The 18647-nt window shown below is 40.5% G+C and overlaps 1 protein-coding gene across 2 annotated transcripts in view; it reads left to right on the forward strand.

Moving 5' to 3' along the window:
- The window catches only part of sema3bl (sema domain, immunoglobulin domain (Ig), short basic domain, secreted, (semaphorin) 3bl), a 68706-nt gene that overhangs the window by 36102 nt on the left and 13957 nt on the right, over window positions 1-18647 (forward strand). For both annotated transcript variants that reach the window (XM_080031198.1, XM_080031199.1), the window contains exons 4-10: window positions 1580-1699; window positions 9984-10074; window positions 12094-12210; window positions 12594-12736; window positions 14683-14797; window positions 14998-15067; window positions 15666-15810. In XM_080031198.1, coding sequence (XP_079887324.1) covers window positions 1580-1699; window positions 9984-10074; window positions 12094-12210; window positions 12594-12736; window positions 14683-14797; window positions 14998-15067; window positions 15666-15810 — 801 coding nt within the window. The remainder of the gene's footprint in view (window positions 1-1579; window positions 1700-9983; window positions 10075-12093; window positions 12211-12593; window positions 12737-14682; window positions 14798-14997; window positions 15068-15665; window positions 15811-18647) is intronic.

The raw sequence follows: 18647 nt of genomic DNA on the forward strand, positions 1-18647 counted from the left end.
AAACGATGTGTAGTGCAGCAGTGACATGGTTTACATCAGGTCTGCTTTGCCCCGAGCACTCGAGGAAATGCTCGAACGACCTTTGAGGGTCTAACTTTGAGAGGATCGCAGGCCACACACAAACGCAAAGTGACAGATTTACTAGACGCACTCGCACACAACACACGCACTTGTAAAAACACATAAAAAACGACTAGAGCACACACAGGCACATGTCCCTGTGTTGGAATCAGGAAAATACATTTCCATCCAAGACATGAAAATACTTTAGAGGTAATGATATGTGCACCATCACGTTTGGATCACATTTGATTTGTTTCATTGGTTTGTAGGAATGTCGAGCACACATTTTGAACAGAAACATACCAGATGCTCATTGTGCAGATATGAGTTTGACCTTGTTAACTTGAGAGAATGACACCAGGGCTGATCCCTTCCTTCTCGGCTGACACCCACTTTGTCAGCTGCTGTTGTTGTGGACAGGAAGAAGGAAGTATTCATGCCCCCTGCTTCCTCTAGACCTCTGAGTAGTACAGACACGTCTTGACACTTGTTTCCTTCAGTCACCACTTCTTTTGTTCTCGCTCGCACGTGTGTTTCGAGTGTCTGGCCTTTAACAATGTCCGCTTGAATTAGAATTTTTACGTTCATTGCTTCCATTTCAGACCTTCTTCAATTTTTCGGTCCGTATACAAGTATGCTGCAAGGTTTATTGTATGCCTAATGAAGTAGTAGTTCATTTCTGTCTCTTTCTTTTAAACGACTCAATGTTGAAATCAGAGTTATTATACATGTCTTCATATCACTTACGCCCTAAAACTCACTTTTCACTTCATCATCACATTTTCATTTTGGCACCCAGGCATTCTCGCTGTATTCCAGATCTTAACCAAGTTCCTTTTGACCCGTACGTGATGAAACGTGCACTTAAACATCAGCATCTCATTTTGGCTAAAATCCAAAAAAAAAAGCGGAGATATGAGTCCTACGCGGGACACTGGATATCACATTCCATCTAATAAAGCCCTTTTCTTGGCCCTCATTACCAACATGTGGGATCAATAAGCCTTGTTAAGAAATCATTTTGGTTCTCTTCAATACCCTTAAAAATCAACTTATCTACATCTGGATGACAGTTCTTTTTTGCAGCTTTTTTAAGGGCCCTTCCCTGGTGTGGATGTGTGCACAGTACTGTACTGTACTGTTCTCTGTGTGTGTGTGTGTGTGTGTGTGTGTGTGTGTGTGTGTGTGTGTGTGTGTGTGTGTGTGTGACGTGTGCACGGTTGAATGGTCACATCCTGTACCTGGACAGAAATATCCTGTTATATACCATGGATATTTACCAAATATAACTTTTCTTATTAAATGGAAAATTAGACATGGTTCCTTTGTCAGTAGGGTCAGCAGACCAACTTAGAAATTAAAACACTTTCCCCATAAGGTCCTTCTCAAGGAATTGTTGTAAAAAAAGGTCCTTACAAAACATATGATACCACATACTGTATTATACTCTGCAATCTTCACACATCTCTTTGATTTACAATGTTTTAATCTGTGTGTATGTTTCTGTGTTTTTCAGACAGAGTGTGCCAACTTTGTTCGCCTCCTGAAGCCCTACAACCGCACCCATCTTCTCGCCTGTGGCACAGGGGCCTTCCAGCCCATGTGTGCCTTCATCTATGTGGGACACAGAGGAGAGGTAAGCACCGATGAAGATATGAATTGTGTGTGTGTATGCACTTTGGTTGCAGCGGCTTATGAGTGGAAACTGGGGGGCCTACAAAGTGTCTTGGGAGAGGGAATGTCTCAGCACATCAGTCATACACAAAAACTCTTAAAACACCCACAAAGACACAAACCCGCACACACATAACTCTTATGTCTTGGCAACTACATGCAAAGAACAACAATGTGTTGGGTTTTTTGAGGAGAACTCTGTGATATACAACTGTCACACTTGTTTAACACCCATATCTTTTTCTATCTGACTGCTGTACGACCACCGCACTCCAAGGACATGTTTGGAAACTGTAAATTATATTCACTTTTAATGCATTGTGTTGCCACTAACAATACTTCAATATCAACTGACAATAAATTAAGTTGAACTACTGAGTCACACACTTGAACACATGGAACACCTTCAATGTTATACATCATCATACCCTTTGGCAACTGCGAATATAAATACTAAATGACTCGAATGTAAGAACTTGAGAGGTAACACTGAACAGATTGTGAAGCAATGCAACTTCAAATGTAAATACCTTAGGCATTGATTCATTCATACAACAGAAGGGTAACTTAAAGCTGACATTGCATGATGCAATTTCTACACACAATTGACTGAAATATAGCACATATAACATTAGCAAACAGCAGTTTTCTTAACCTGATGAAAGTATGCCCGGTATTCACTTTCATGTTAGCTCCTGGCCTCAACCGACTTCTGAAAAAGTTTATTTTGCTGCTTAATGCTTCAATCTGATGATTAGCCAGATGTTAGCTTAATTTTTCTTTCTGCCTTTTGGTGTTGGTCATGTAAAGTGCCCAGGTATATTGTGGTGGTGGGACACGGCTGTCTACATTGATTTATGGTGTAGTGGGGGATTGGAGAAAGCTGGAATTCTGAACTACACAGAAAATGTGCGGTTCAGAAACCCCAACAATTACTTCAAAGGGTCTAAAGAAAATAAAGGTTTGGTGATCATTTTCAGTGGGCTACATGTTTTGCAAAAGGCATGCACTTCAAAGCTAAAATCACACCTTGATCAATGATGTTTAAAGCATGAGAAGCGGGTACTTGATTGAAATGAATACGGACTAAAGTAAAACTCAGCTATTGACCATTAGGAATGGTTGTCTAAATTCTTTAAAACCAAACCATAAAAAAACACACAAAGAAACATCTGCAATACTTCTGCAGTGTGGAGACAGGATACATATGAGATGATAAGGAATCAACGGGGGGCCTCCAAGCGAGCCTGTGGTGGAAACCAGGCTAATGGAACAAATATGGTTGCCAAGATTTTTTTCAGAAATAGCTCAGACTGGCCCTGCTCTTTGCTTATATCCCCCCAGGGTTTTGGGTTAAGCCTCAGCAAGCAGCTCCGCCGTGAGCCTTTTCTCTATAGGGCTGCTCAGCCACAGTCTTGGGCCCTCTGTACATCTTTTCAAACCACACAGTCTGGCTCTCTACACAGCCTCTCAACTCACTGGTCTCACGCTTGGAGCTATTTAGAAAGACAAGAATCGATGAATAGAGCTATTAAAACAGACTAGCAACTTGCTGTTTCACGGCGGTCCTCCAGATTGCAGCCCCAGTGTGCTGCTCCGCCTGGCCCAGCAGGAGGGGGTCACACTGGGCACGAGGAGAGAGGAAAAGCTGGATGTTGGCAAAGTGCTACGGAAGGGAAATGAGTCGTGGGAGAGAGCCAACCTTTTAGTGGGAAGTGTGTGTGTGTGAGTGTGTGTGTGTGTGGATTGGATGGCTTGTCAGTGCATGTAAAGTACAGAAGGTGCATTGCAGCACTTTTTATTTCTATTTTTCTTGTGGATTTAAGTGCTTGTCACAGTGGTTGTGTTTGTTTGTGTGTGTGTGTGTGTGTGTGTGTGTGTGTGTGTGTGTGTGTGTGTGTGTGTGTGTGTTTTTTTGTATTGCGTTCGGCAAATGTTTCTGCCTCCCTCTCAATCTGTCATCCTTAGGTGGGTTTTGAACTTTCAGCCTCATGGCAATTTTTGGGAAAATGTCTTTCTCTGCTTGTGCCAAATTACTCCATAATTTCCAATAATAACCAGTCTGCATGATCGAAAACAACGTTAGCAAAGATACAAAACATTGCCCAGTTCCACCCATCAACGATTCTGATGACTTTATGACTGGGCCATGTTATGAAAAGTAGGACTTGAACTAACCAATTGTTGGCGACCAAACCATATGTGGTTGTGTTGCAGAGATTCAGCTAGCCAAGCACAGATCAAGGCTGCGTTTTTTAAACTCAAGCTTAATTGTTCTTGAGTTCCACTTTGCATATCATTTGCATTGCAAGAGGAAGCAGATTTGCTTAGACAGAGCATCATCTTCATAAACCAAATGAGTTTGAGCCAGGAGTTAAGGTGTGTAAAATCCCTTCTGTTTTGGTCCATTCTCAATGGACATATGAGATTGAAGGTGGTTCAGCCCTGTTCGCAAACATTGCTACATTTGTTTTAGTTACTCTAGGGAATCTGTGCATGTGCTTTTGATAGAGATATATTGTGTTTTATATCTGTGCTTGCCCAGGTGTGTATGAAATCACTAGCAGGTTGTGTCAGCTGTATGTGTGTTAAAACTCAGACCACCTCACGACGAGCTGAACTGACCAGACAGTGATCAGAGTGTCTCTCAACGGACAACTCCACAGGGAGCCTGTCCATTTATTTAACCAGTGGTTAACTGGTGGGGAACACACACACACACACACACACACACACCCTGAGTGACCTAGGACCAGAGCCCTCGGACTGGAGTCTGGGTGGGATGGCATTTGACCTATGACGTGTTTCATCTCAGTTTGGGGCAGACATACACACACTCCCTATGTCTCTCTCTCTCTCTCTCTCTCTCTCTCTCTCTCTCTCTCTCTCTCTCTCCCTCTCTCTCTCTCTCTCTCTCTGACTTGGCTTCGTGTTGCTGTCTGTCACAAAGATTTTACGCAAAACTTTTTATCAATTTACATCCACTTGCCATAATGTAAAGATATAGGCTATGTTACTGTCAAACGTAAGGTTTTGAAAATGTATTAGCATTGGACAATGTGTTATTCTTCTTTGTCAGCAAATCGTAACTATATTACACGCTTTCATCCAAGGATGGAAACAAAAGAAATTCAATATTCATACTCATGATGGAAAAGCGTGTCTCTAGTTATCATATTGCTGGGAGGTCGTCGAGAACAAACAAAAAACGTACGGACCACCGAAAGAATTCTGGGATTGTTGTGCAATAAGCAATGGTTCTATTCAGCTCACAATAAGTCATAGTTTATTGAACAAATGTGTTGCCATTTCTCCATTGTTTCTTTGTTTGCGGGTGAAAGCAATGTTTTGATGAATTTTCACCACATGGCGGTCCCCCTGAATCCTAAAAAGTATGAAACTTTAATCTGTGTCTTGAATCTTCTACGGCCTCTCTCTCTCCCTCTCTCTCTCTCTCTCTCTCTCTCTCACACACACACACACACGCGCACGCACGCACGCACGCACGCACACACACACACACACACACACACACTCAACTGGATTCCCCCATGGTGAGTGACACAGCTGCCCAAAGCAGTGTCGTAGATATGAAAATAAACCATGTTACAGTGACGACATACAGAAGAATGGCAGGACCACACACATACACACACGATTGGACACAGACACAGACACAGACACACAGTGGTAAAACAGATGACATAAACTTGAACATATAAATATGCAGATATGCAGACAGTAACACACACACAAACATGATGAAAGACATGCACATTCAAACGTAAATATGGATATATAAGGAAACAAATAGAATGTAGAAAGACACACACACACACACACACACAAACACATAAATACAGGAAGGCAGACATTAAATGCATCTAACAACAACTGACAGATTGAATACACAGCCAGAGCCATGTTGTAGCCTGAAGCAGCTCCATTTTTCACTGAAAGCCCACTTTTTGCTTCACAGTTCTAGCTTTTTGGCACTCAGAACCAAACTTGCTGAGAAAGTGACTTCCTCTCACCACGATGGCAGACTTCCATGACAACCTAAGTGCTTCACCTTTTAAGCCCAGTGGGGGAGAAAATTTTTTTTTCCAAAGAGCAAATACTAAAGCATTAATGTGGATAAAAAGTGGACTGAGGCGATTGAGCATAATAAATAATTAATTGCGTTTAAATCGCCCTTTTATATTTCCCATGCATGTTGCCATTGGATCAAAGCCCGATAAACTGGGAGATGAATGAAGCCTCCTGTTTTATTGCTTCTGCTTTTTCTGTCACTTGTGATCCCTTTCTAGTCTTTTACTTAGAATTATCTGTAACTGTTAGTCCGTTACCATAATTCTTAATCAGCTCTTCCCCAGTCTCATTCTGTCTCTCCCTCTCTCTTTACTTTATCTCTGTCTTCTCTGTTTCGTCTTTCACTTTCCTTTTGGAGAAAAAGGAAAGGCAGTGAGAGTTGAGGGGGAGCCCAGACATACTTGACTGGACAGAGAGGGAAAAGGCCAAGTATACAGCATTTCAAATTGGTTGGCCGAGATACTTTTGAGATGCTAAAAGGTGGATGTCTGCTTAGTTCAAATCAGCAGGACTGAGGAAGAGGGATGGGACAGACAAGACGCTGTAGGCTACTGGGTCGTATTCCATCGCTCCTCCACTCACTGTACGGTTATGTTAATGAGGTCATTATGTCATTAGAAAGACAAGGAATGTTGCCAGTTAAATGCCAGTTCTGTAACCTTAGCTGAACAAAAATCCCATGTGAGATGATATGACATCTAAGCCTAATGACAGGTGACAGGGTAGATCATCACTTTTATAGGTCTTTTCATGTATAGTGTATTTCAATGATGGCTTGAAATTAAAGTTGTACATATGCTTTTTTTCCCCCTACCTGTACCTTTTATACTTTTACTTCTTGTTGTAAATAGTGTAAGAAAATAAATAAAAGAAACCTCCGGACTGATTTTATCCAGTTTACGCTTTCACAATTTATGTAACTGAAGCGATGTACTTTTCAGAAGCAAAAGCAAAAAGCAAGTTAGGTCTTGTGCCTGCATTGCATCTTATCTAATACAGTAAGTCTACTGCCTATGGAGAAACTGGCATATACAGTGGATATATCCGTATGGGATTTAATATTGTTGCAAAATATTCTAAATATAATCTGTAAAGAAAAAAATTAAGCATGGGTGTGTTTTCTTTCTAATAATTATTTTTTCACTGTTTTCGAAGAAAAAGAAAAGTGTGTTCGACTTAATCTTAATAGCCTTACTGAAAGACATCTGATTTAGGTCAAAGATTGTAGCCATGTATGATTGTAAATAAATGGATGGAATAGCAGCAAATTCATTTATAAACATGACATCTCTCACAGGTGAATGGACACAAACGTGCATGTACGTGTGTCTGTTGTCACTTGACGCAATGGTTTTTCAGTGATGTATTTAGCTTGGCACACCTGAGTACAAAGTGGCCTGGATTTGCCTCTCTCTCTCTCTCTCTCTCTCTCTCTCTCTCTCTCTCTCTCTCTCTCTCTGTATCACAGCAATGTGTATGTTGGTCTTGGCACGGCCTGACCCGAGTGTTCACAATGAGATAACACAGACACACACACACACACATGCAAAACCAGAACTACACAGTCTCTTGCACATTCAAGCAACACAGTGGAAAAATTGGGCAAAGAAGTTCACAAACACATACAGATCTACCTAGATCACTAACACACACACACACACACACACACGCACGCATGCACGCATGCACCCACGCACACATACACACACACACACACACACATACACAGATGGGAAATGCAGAGACGCAGTGACGTTATAACTTCAGTAACAAGAGAGCGAAGAAGGTGCTGAAGGAATAAGGATGACTAATGAGTGAGCTAAAAATGCCCGGCAGAGAAAGAGATGGAAAGCAGAAAACAGATAGAAATACAAACAGGAATTCCAGATAGAGAGAATGAAAGCATTGAGATAGATGGGATAAAGGAAGGAAAAGGTTCAATGGATGATAAAATAACATTATTACATCATTATGAAAATGAATGTAAAAAAGGTATTGTCTTTATTGTTCACTATTTCTATATGATTTGCACAAAAGCCAGCATCTCCAGATAGCGTGTGCTTTGTCAGTGGGTACTTTTATTTTTCCAAAGCTGGATCTTTCTAATTTTGGAACAAAAGAAGAACATGTGGTACGATTTATAGAATAAATTGCATAAATAATCGCACCTTGTACGGACTCAAGTGAAAATGACAAAACAAATCCTCACAAATCACAGTGGAACTAGAAGAATGTAGGGCAAGACTAGATTTAGAGTACTTCTTAAATAGCCCTCATCATCTCAAAATGAATTAAGTGTGAGCGTGTGTATGAGCAGTGTGCACAGTGGGCTGTGCACATGATCACTTTGACACCTGTTTAACTCATCCAAACCTCTATAGAACATACATACAGCTACATATGGATCAAATAAGGAATTAACTGCCTCTCCTAATTTCCTGAGACCTGTAGGATATGCCAGAACATATACAATCCTTTTTCCTTTTTTTTGGTAGTAGCAACTCGCTGTGGCCATGTTACCTAGCACGTTTTATTGCACAAGTGCGATATGTGTTAGTGCACGTACCAAACTGAATGTGTGTGGGTGTGCTTATTTTCCTCTGTTTCATAACGGTATTTTTATCCCGCAGACTTCAATGTCATCATCTCCCCTGTGATCTCCATTCAATGGGAGACTCACCCTTCCACTAACAATACTCCATTGTCTATTAGAGGAACAGAGACAGTACACACAGAGTTCATCGCAAGGACACTTAAAGCAGTAGTATGGACTTTGAAACAAACACAAGGTCTTTACTGTAATAGGTCCTGTCGCCATCCATTCCCTTTTTAATCCTGGAAAGTGTACACTCACGTTGATCACACGAGGGCTGGAGACAGCCTGGCACACCGATGTCAAAGTGGGTGTAGTAAGGCGAAAAAACAAAAGGCCTATTGTCAACACTCACCCTGTTTTGACCCCAACAGTTTACACAATCAAAGGATATGGCCGGTGTGTGTCAGGTCAACTTGACTTACTGGTGAATGACGAAGAAAGAACCACTCTGTTGTTTCAATTGCTTCCTTACCTCTTGACTGCAGTATGATGTAAAATTGTAATCCTCTTTCTGCATTTAACTTTAGAGGCATTTTTAAAGCTACAACTGATATTTTTTTTTCTTTTCTTTTTTTTACCTTCCTTCCAACACTTATAACTTGAATTTTATGTTTTTTTAAATCAGTCATGACAACTTTTTCAGTCCATTGTTGCTTCCATGCACCATGTATTTCATAAATATCGGTCCAGTCAACCATATCAGCAGGAAAGACGGAGTGAAAACCTTATTTAAAATGTTGTAAATGTCATGAAAATGCCATGGATTATGACTTTATATGTACTCTGTCAGCTACTGCGCAGCATTTGTTGAGTGACTGAGGGTTATAAAACCATGAACATGGTTTAGGGGAGCGTCAGAATTGTTTTTCCGTCGATAAAGTTAGGATTGTAAGTGCAGTTTTTTTAATTTTATAACAGATGCCTTGTTTACTTTGTTACCCCTGCTGACTCCTCAATATACAAGTCAGTCAGCTCTCATGGCTGATGTGCACATGGGAACAGGGTGGGAAACTTGTCTGAACTCTGGCAAATACACTGATCCAGCATTTCCTTGTTTCTCAGACGGCCTCTTAGTTCACAGACAGACGCAGGGTTCAGTGGAAGGACAAATAAATCTCAAACACAGGCTAAAACTCAGACATAGTCCCATGTCCTCCTTATTTGTGTGGTAAATTGGACAGAAAAGCTGAAAAATGGTTATTCGGTTAGTGAAATGAACCTATTATAACATACTGTATCTGTGCTGGTCCATTGCGCGACCATACCACTTGAACTTTTTCTTGAGCAAGATAATTCATCTCAGAAGCTCCAGTGGGAAGACTATGTTGTAGACAGTACAACAAAGAAAAAAGGTTTTTCACATGGGTTAGAGATGATTGATGCAAAAACTCTAATCTAGTTATTCATGTCAAATCTATTGTCTAAAGCATATGCATCAAGTTGATATTTCTGGTGTTTTCTGGAGAAGAGATTAACATTAAGTTGATACATTGTGTTTTACATCCCACCTACTTAGATTAATGACTTAAAACCTGTCATGTGTCTTTGTCTTCCCCAGCATGTCTTCACAATGGACCCGACGAATGTGGAGAATGGACGGGGGAAGGTTCCACATGACCCCAGCCTCCCCTTTGCCAGCACCTTCAGCGGTATGTCCCATGTGGTTATGTCTGTATTTCTCAAGCGGTTAATGGAGCAAATTAAAAGCTTTGCCAGTTCATTTGGCTTCAATAATTAAAATTGTACTAAAAAAACAATGGTAGACAAATAGCTGCAGTGCATAACACATGACTGCACGTGCATTGTTCTATTCTGGCTCGGGACTGTTGTCTCATGCTCCTACCCCTCCTCTGTCTGCCTCTTCACTGTCAATAGACAAAATAAAAGCAAAGGTAACAAAAAAGAAAAAGAAAACATTTTTTAAAGGATTTTAGGTGATGCATGTTCTATCCCTATCCCTTTTAGCACAGCAACTTTAACAACATATAGTATATCCATTTCACAAGTTGATCCACTGTGACAAAGCTGTCAAATTGACTTTGGCCTTTTTTTAGCCTGGTATTCTTAATCTGCCACATTTAATTATCCAAAATGCCAAGCATAAAGTCTGTTTCTACACCTTTCACCTCCATATATTTTGAAGTGATGATAATCCAAGGAATAGCGACCAGGGAAATCGGCTGTGTGTGTGTGTGTGTGTGTGTGTGTGTGTGTGTGTGTGTGTGTGTGTGTGTGTGTGTGTGTGTGTGTGTGTGTGTGTGTGGGTGTGCGTGGGTCAGAGCCAAAAGCACTTGGGAGCAGTGCTGGCGAGGTTAAATAGTTCTGGGTGTTTCTCTCTGAATGTCATTAGGTATTTAGTTTGTGAAATAACGCTGATTTATACTAGTGACAGACAATCCTGGGGGTCACTGAGCGTGGAGGTGTATGTGTGTGTGTGTGTGTGTGTGTGTATCCATCTGTCTTACCTACATCTCTCTGCAGCTGGGCGTTTTGAGAATCAGAATGTGTCCCACGATGCAACACATTTGCCAGGAAAACGTTAAATGAAAGCCAAACACACAGGAGTTTGGACCTGAGTTGAGATAGACAGTGGACACTTACAGTATATACAGAACAGACAAAGCTGTTGAGGAATTCCATTTGGCCCGCATCAGTTGAATGTAAGAAAAGAGATTTGGAATTGGTCATGCTGAGAGAGGATGGGGATTTATTTAAGGTTGGTTCCCCTTCAACTTGAAATTTTACTTTTAACGCAGTAAAAGTGATCAATCTCCTCAAGTTTTGGACACAGTGATCGCTGCCCTCTCGAAGGATTTTGACCATCAGGGATCAATGGAGTGCACAAGTTAATTGGTACTTATTGGCCTTTGCTGTATGCCCCCCTCCCCCATTTTCATACAGAGAATAGATGGAACATATAGACAACTAGAGCATATCCAACAGATTACAGCAGTTGATAGATACAAAAAATAGAGAAAAAGACATGCTAAGAATGGAGAAGAAAGAGAGACGAAAGTCCTTATCATCAGCCGTCAAAGCCAATACTGTTTTCAGGATCTTCTCCCAAAATACACAGCGCTCAACACGCCCTGTCATCATGAGTTAGCGTATATCTGTGCGTGTCTGCTTGTGTTTGCTCAGGCGAAAGTGAGTCTGAGTTGTTAAAGTTGAAAAGGATGTGTCTGTGTTTGTGAGACCATTTTGTTTGCAGCCAAATACAATAGGAATAGATTATTTACACCCATGAGATCACTGAAACAGCCTGTGGCCAGATACCATATCTCTTGACTTTGCTGGGAAAAATAAAAACGTTTGTGTTTTTTTTTAAACAGATAGCAGAAAAACTTGTTCTCACAGTTCTTTATCTGGCAGGTGTTGTAGTTCATTTTTGTTGCAGAGGTTGTCTAAAGACAGATAACCCCGCCAGCTAAAGCCTGATTTGTAGCCATGCAATGTGATAGATTTTATTCATATTTATAGGCAAATAATTAATTGTCAGAGCTTTAAATGTAAATTGAGTCCATGTTCTTAGTCTCAGTGGAGGATGCATAATGTGAGATGTGTTCTTGAGTTAGGGGTTCAGGTTTCTCATCCAATGTGTTTATGTATTGGATTTGTGATTTTTATTCTTTCTCTCTCTCTCTCCTACCACCTCTGCCCCTCCATAGGCGGAGAGTTGTACACAGGACTGACGGCAGATTTCCTGGGCAGGGACTCTGTGATCTTCAGGAGTATGGGAGGTCGCTCCACCATGAGGACGGAGACTGACCAGAAACTTCTCCATGGTAACATTTCACTGTTTCATCGACCTGTCACATTCAATACAGAAATAAGTCAATTTAATAAAAACAACTTTATTTTCCATATTAGAACGCCTTGGAGTATACCGTCATTATTAAACTATGGTGTTTTATCATAAGTAGAAATAACAACTGTGTTCAAACCATCATCAATTTCTAAAGTCATGATCATATGACAATGAAGGCAATTTTCGTGAGAGGGACCATTGTGATAGTCTCAGAAAGCATCAGCGCATGTCGGAAATGTGATATTGAAGGGCTATCCTGCTATGAGAAAGACTACCGATCATTTTGATAAGATGAATTTTTTTTCTTCAAATTGATCCCTCTCTTTCTCCATACTTCCATCCACGTCCCTTCCTCTGCAGACCCAAGGTTCATCGCGGCCCACCTCATCCCAGACAACGACGACAGAGACAACGACAAAGTCTATTTCTTTTTCACTGAGAAGGCCAACGAGGCAGGGGACAGGGAGGGGGCCATTCACACACGTGTCGGACGAGTGTGCGCGGTAAGATACTTTATAAAGTTTTTATGTGTGGACTGATACAGTACACAATGAAACTTCTGTTAAGTCTGCACAATGCACTTGACCAACATTGTCTAACAGTGGCCTAAGTACAGCGAATTTGTGGAAAGGGTCCCATGCAGATACTTTCACATAGAGATGTTTTGGAATACTTGATACTAAGTCCTGGTGTTGACATGTCATGTGATGTGCTCAGAAATGTCCCACTGACTCAGGATAATCCGAAAACACGAGTAAAATACAGCAGCTCACACAAAGACTTTAAGATGACAAGGATAAGTGAAGCCAGATAGTAAGGTGAGCTCCACACTTCTTTATATCCAAACAAATATCTAGGAATGAGACATCTGCATCACTTGAGGAAGAGGTAGTGAAGTAGAGATCTGGGATAGTCTTGGGCTTTTCTTGTCTTTTCTGGGAAACTTAAGGGGTCTTAGGCAGTTGAGTCCACGCCAGGCTTTTCCAGTCTGATGTATAGATTCATAATCCTACTGAAGTCCACTGGAAAAATGAACAAGTTATATGAAATTGCACATAAGGAGAAAAAAAGGAGCTAGAAGGAGACAGTAATTTGATATAGGGGTCTTTTTCTGCTTGGTCACTTACAAATGTCTGCAGGATTAATTTCCGAGGACAAGAGGTAATGCTGTTGAATGGGTTTATCCCCCGACTGTGGCAGTTTCAAACCCTCCCATGGAAAAGACAAATGTCTTTCGGGGCAATCAAATATTTACATTTCCCCAAAGGACTGCAAAGGCATCATGATGTTTAGAATCCTACGTATCCTTTCTCCCTACAAAACCCACACACACACACGCACGCACGCACACACACACACACACACACACACACACACACACGCACACACACAGCTGTGAAATCGCCCAACTGTGCTCCCCATCTGCCCTGTATGCTCTCTCTCTCACATTCTTATGAAACCATATGTTGTGCTTTACGAGTTGAAGGATAAACGCAAACACAGACGTACACGCTCAAGTACACAGCTGCAGCACTCACTTAATCAGTGTTCGACTGCGCCAGAAGAGTTTGGTCAAACTTTCTCGGACCCAAATCCCACCAAAACCTTCAACTTCTAACTTTCTCTGTCATCTCGTCTCCCTCGGTCCCACAGCTCTTTCTCCCTCTAAATACACGTATTATAGTATTTCCTCACAGTTCTCTTTTCCTCCCCCTGGCAAATCGAAATAGTTGTCATCACTTCCCCTGCAGGGCTTCTTGCCAAGAATCAATTATCACCGCTGATCCACATCAACACACACACACACACACACACACACACACACACACACACACACACACACACACACACACACACACACACACACACACACACAAATACACAAACGCACACACAAATGCGCGCACACACACACACACACACGCACAAACACACACTCATGAAAATATCCATTATGGGCTGCACTGCACACATGGAAAAACGATGTATTACATTTTGATGAAAAAAGGACTAACACTCTCTTTCTATACATCATATTGTGGGTCTCTGTGCTTCCATCTTCAAAAGACTTGTACTTTAGTTTCATCCGAATTGTCCATGATACGTCAGAGGCGTTTTGACCTCAATCTGTTCTTGAACAGTAAAATAAAGGATCAGTAGGGTGCAGAGTCACGTGACGGCCTTTTGCTGTTGCCTTTATACAATGATTTGATTGCCTTGCCCTCTAGGTTAATTATCCTGCTGCATGTGCCTTCAATTAGGGGAGAATGTACAAAAAAACGGTTTCACAGATACTGTAACCTCCAAACTGCTTTAGACTAAACAATTGTTTCATCCATATCCAGTGCGCTCAAGTGCAGTGCCAAAACAATGAAAACGTGTCTTGGAAAATGAATATGCAGCTGTGCCTTATAGATTGTGTGCAATGCATTTCTGTCTTCTCTGCCAGAATGATGTTGGCGGTCAGAGAGTGCTTGTGAACAAGTGGAGTACCTTCAACAAAGCCAGACTGGTCTGCTCTGTACCAGGACCCCACGGCATCGACACACACTTCAACCAACTGGGTGAGATACACATAGACTGTTTTGACATGGTTAAGCTTTTGCACTTTCACACGTGCAGTGACATTTCTGGTACAGATTCACAAACAGACCATCTACACACACATGAGCATAGATTATTCCACACACAAAATGCACATATTCACTCCTTATAATGTATGTAACAAATCTATAAATGCCATTGTATTTTGTTTGTAAAACAGAGGACATATTCCTTCTGAGGACCAAGGATGAGAGGAATCCAGATGTCTATGCAATATTTAGCACCATCAGGTAAATAACCATTAACCTTCATATGTGTTAGGGTTCTCCTCTACCTAACTTAAAAGGCAGTGTATTCCATAATGTTTCAGACCACTTAAGGTTGAAATGTGCTATTCTGGCGTATACAGCTGCTAAAGCTTAAGAAATGTAATATTGTCGTTTTGTGAAGTTGTCATGTCCCATGGTGGTCAAAATACTGCAGTTACTCTACTACACACTTAAGGAGCAACCTAAAAGCAGTGGAACATCTTGTTTGCTGGCATCCAGTAGTTTAACTTTGCTGCAGTGATGTAGTTGTATACTCCAGGGTGTGACAGTACACCGTGAGATCACAGCTGAGTGTAGTTTCAGGTGCACAAGAGCACGCCAAACAGATTTGAAACCATTTAAAAACTGCTTTTCACTCTGGTATTAGGTAGCCCAATTGACCATCATGGATCTTACTAAAACAAATGGAAAGCTATAACTTTATTTTGACTTAATTCTTAATATTTCTTAAAAGTTAATGTAACTGAATCTGCCCACATTTCTAATCAAATGGTTTATCCAAATATTGAAATTATTTCTGTACATTTTCAACTTTACATTTCCCCTCTCTTCTCTACAGTAATGTGTTCCAGGGTTATGCCGTGTGTGTTTACCGCATGGCGGACATCAGAGAAGCCTTTAACGGACCCTTCGCTCATAAGGAGGGCCCTGACTACCAGTGGGGGGCCTATGAAGGCAGGGTCCCTTATCCAAGACCAGGCGTGGTAAGTGATTGTTTATCCCAACTGCACTTGTCATTACCAAATTCCCATGATAAATGCATCTAGTTTGGAAACATTATGGGCTAACTAAAGATGTCCTACACTCCATATGCTGATGACACACCGTTTTACATTTCTGTATCCTCTGTTGATCTCAATTATATAGACAGAGTGGTTTTAATCGAACATCTGTCCAGACTTTTTTTTTTTACCCCTTTGGCAACCCATTGAATACAAGATCAAGATACTTACCTCATGTAAGAAATACAGCAAGTTGATCAGGAACCTCCAAGTTGTTTGGGATGCTGAACTTTCCTTGAAATAACTAGAACACAATTGTATCATTTACTTTATTGATCAGGCACAACACCTTATTCATTTACATATACTTTCTGTAAATGTGTCAGATTAGGTCAAAAGGCAAATTGTTATAAGTCCTGAAACGTTAATGCCATAACTCAGACTGACTCAGAGGGAGACTTCTGGTTGACACATTTATTTAAAACAGCAATACAACAGCAACAGCAATGCTCTTTTTGACCTGTTACTTTTAAGAGCACAAGGATCAAGCAAGATTTAACAAAACCTGAATATTATAACCTTAATTAAGCTGGATGTATTTGTGTGGGACATTTAAAATAGATAATGCAGTGATTTAATAGTAGTTGGAAAGTCCCCTTTAATGATTGTGGTGACATCACCGGAGAAAACTAGCTATACAATTTCCCCACAACAGTTGGTACCCACGCTCTGGTCCAATGACTTGGGTTCTTTTTTCTACAAACCTAATGTTGACTCAGTTTTTACCAAAAATATTTTTGTAATTTAATACTTTTGTGTACAAATGTAAACTGTTGCTCAGGACTACTGTGTGTGCTAAACCAGAGTGGTGAAAAGAATTGTAAAAAATGAAGGGGGATAAACTACATTAAAAATGAGGTGCAGAAAGTTTCCCTCTCAGTAAAGTAAACTACTGTATGTAGTGCAGCTGCAGTTACTGTATACAGTACAGAGTCTTCTCCTGGTTTACATCCTGACTCTCAGTGGAGCGCTGTCATGTTCTCTAAACCACATCACTGCAATTTAGAGTTGTTATACACCACAAACACGCACGGAAGGCAACTCACATACATACATAGAGTAAAGGAGTGCGTAGAGGGAAAATGAATAATGTGAGAACAGAACAGACACCTCTGTGGTTTCACTCTGCTGACTCTCTGATTAAAAGGAATGTTTTTGGCCCGAAACTCAGAGCATAAGAGAGAAGGGGAGGGAAGGAAATAGAGGAAGAGAGGAAGCAGGGAAAAGGGTGATGACTTCGGGTAGGCTGATGAAGAGGCCACACTGAGGAGGAGAGAAGAGTGAGAAGACAGATCGGTTCAGTTGATGATTGCTTCTTTTTCCTTGACAACAGAACTCCTTAGAGTTGAAGATTAATACATCCACTTAAAAACAGTTTAAAAATCAACAATTATGACCTTGTTCTTTTTTCGCCTCATTTGCATAAGACAGTGTTTTTTTTTTGTTTTTTTTCTCTCTATATGTTTCACTTTAACAGATTTAAAGGTGCCGTTTTAGAGCCTAACTCTGTAAGCCCCACCCCCCAAAAGCTCAGTCTGTTTTGATATGTCCTGAATCTAACTGCCAGTTAAAACACAGGTGGAGGCAATGCTAAGTTAGGTTGGTAGTGACGGGGTGTGAAATCGGACTAGGGTTTTGGAACAGGTTGTCAAGGTGGACATGGAGACAAAGAGAGAGGGCTGTTTTTTATCAACTTTACCGGAGACCCATATTTATGTAAAAAAAGTGCAATTTGCATAATAGGCTTCATACTTTATTGTATCTCCTCACTCACCTGTCAACTTAAGAGTGGAAAGTAAAAGTTCATTTTCGCCTTCAGAAAGGGTTCATTTCAGTGGTGGATCTTATCTTGTATTGAAACATTACTGCTATTTCTTATAGGGTTGTGTCTGAACTCATTCTGTGACAATGGAAATGATAGGAGAGTCCCCTTTATTGAAGATTAACCTGAGTTTTAGTGGTAATCCTGGGGCTTGGATATACATTTCATTCATATCTGAACTTGTGATGTATTTGTCTGCCAGTTTCTATCACCCACAATGACATCCATTGTAATCATAAAAGTTTCTTATTCAAATATCAAGTTTGAAATGCAGCATGGACTTTATGGTCCATGCTGCATTTGTTTCTCTTTGATTGACTTGTGAGAAGAAAATAACATTGGTGGCCTGTTTTAAAATCAACCATACTAGATTATGCTGTCAGGTCCACACTCTGTCTGCTATGATTGTTTGATTTGGATTTAAAGTGTCATTCCCTGCCAGTTTTCTATCATAAAAGCTTAAATGTTGAACATAGATATCCTTCAGCTGTGTTTATATTCGCCAAATTCGGTCAGAAATTCTTTTTTAATAATTATACATTTAGGGATTCACAGCTGCCTGCTTTGGACTGAGATAAGACATTACAGGATATAATTAGTGTCTAATTCAAACAGAGCCTTCTGCTATTTCATTTATGTCTGTTTGGCTTATTGGCAGTTACATCTGTGTAACATCTGTTTAACAGATGTAACAGTGTTTGAAATAGATTGAGGTAAGGATGCTTGACATTATAGAGTTTTTTAGTGGTGATAATTTGACACCGCCAGCAGAACATATCTTCTTCTTCTAGACTTATGGGAAGATATGTGTTGGTATGTTTGAGGAGTTTTTTGTGGATACTTATATTGTGGTTTATGAAGTTTATATTAATTTACGTTTGATTTTTTCTCACAAGTTCTCTCAAGTGCTTTATTGATTCCATATTCATACAATAAA

The sequence above is a fragment of the Ammodytes marinus genome (assembly GCF_949987685.1).
Source record: "Ammodytes marinus genome assembly, chromosome: 7".
Lineage (NCBI taxonomy): Eukaryota > Metazoa > Chordata > Actinopteri > Uranoscopiformes > Ammodytidae > Ammodytes > Ammodytes marinus.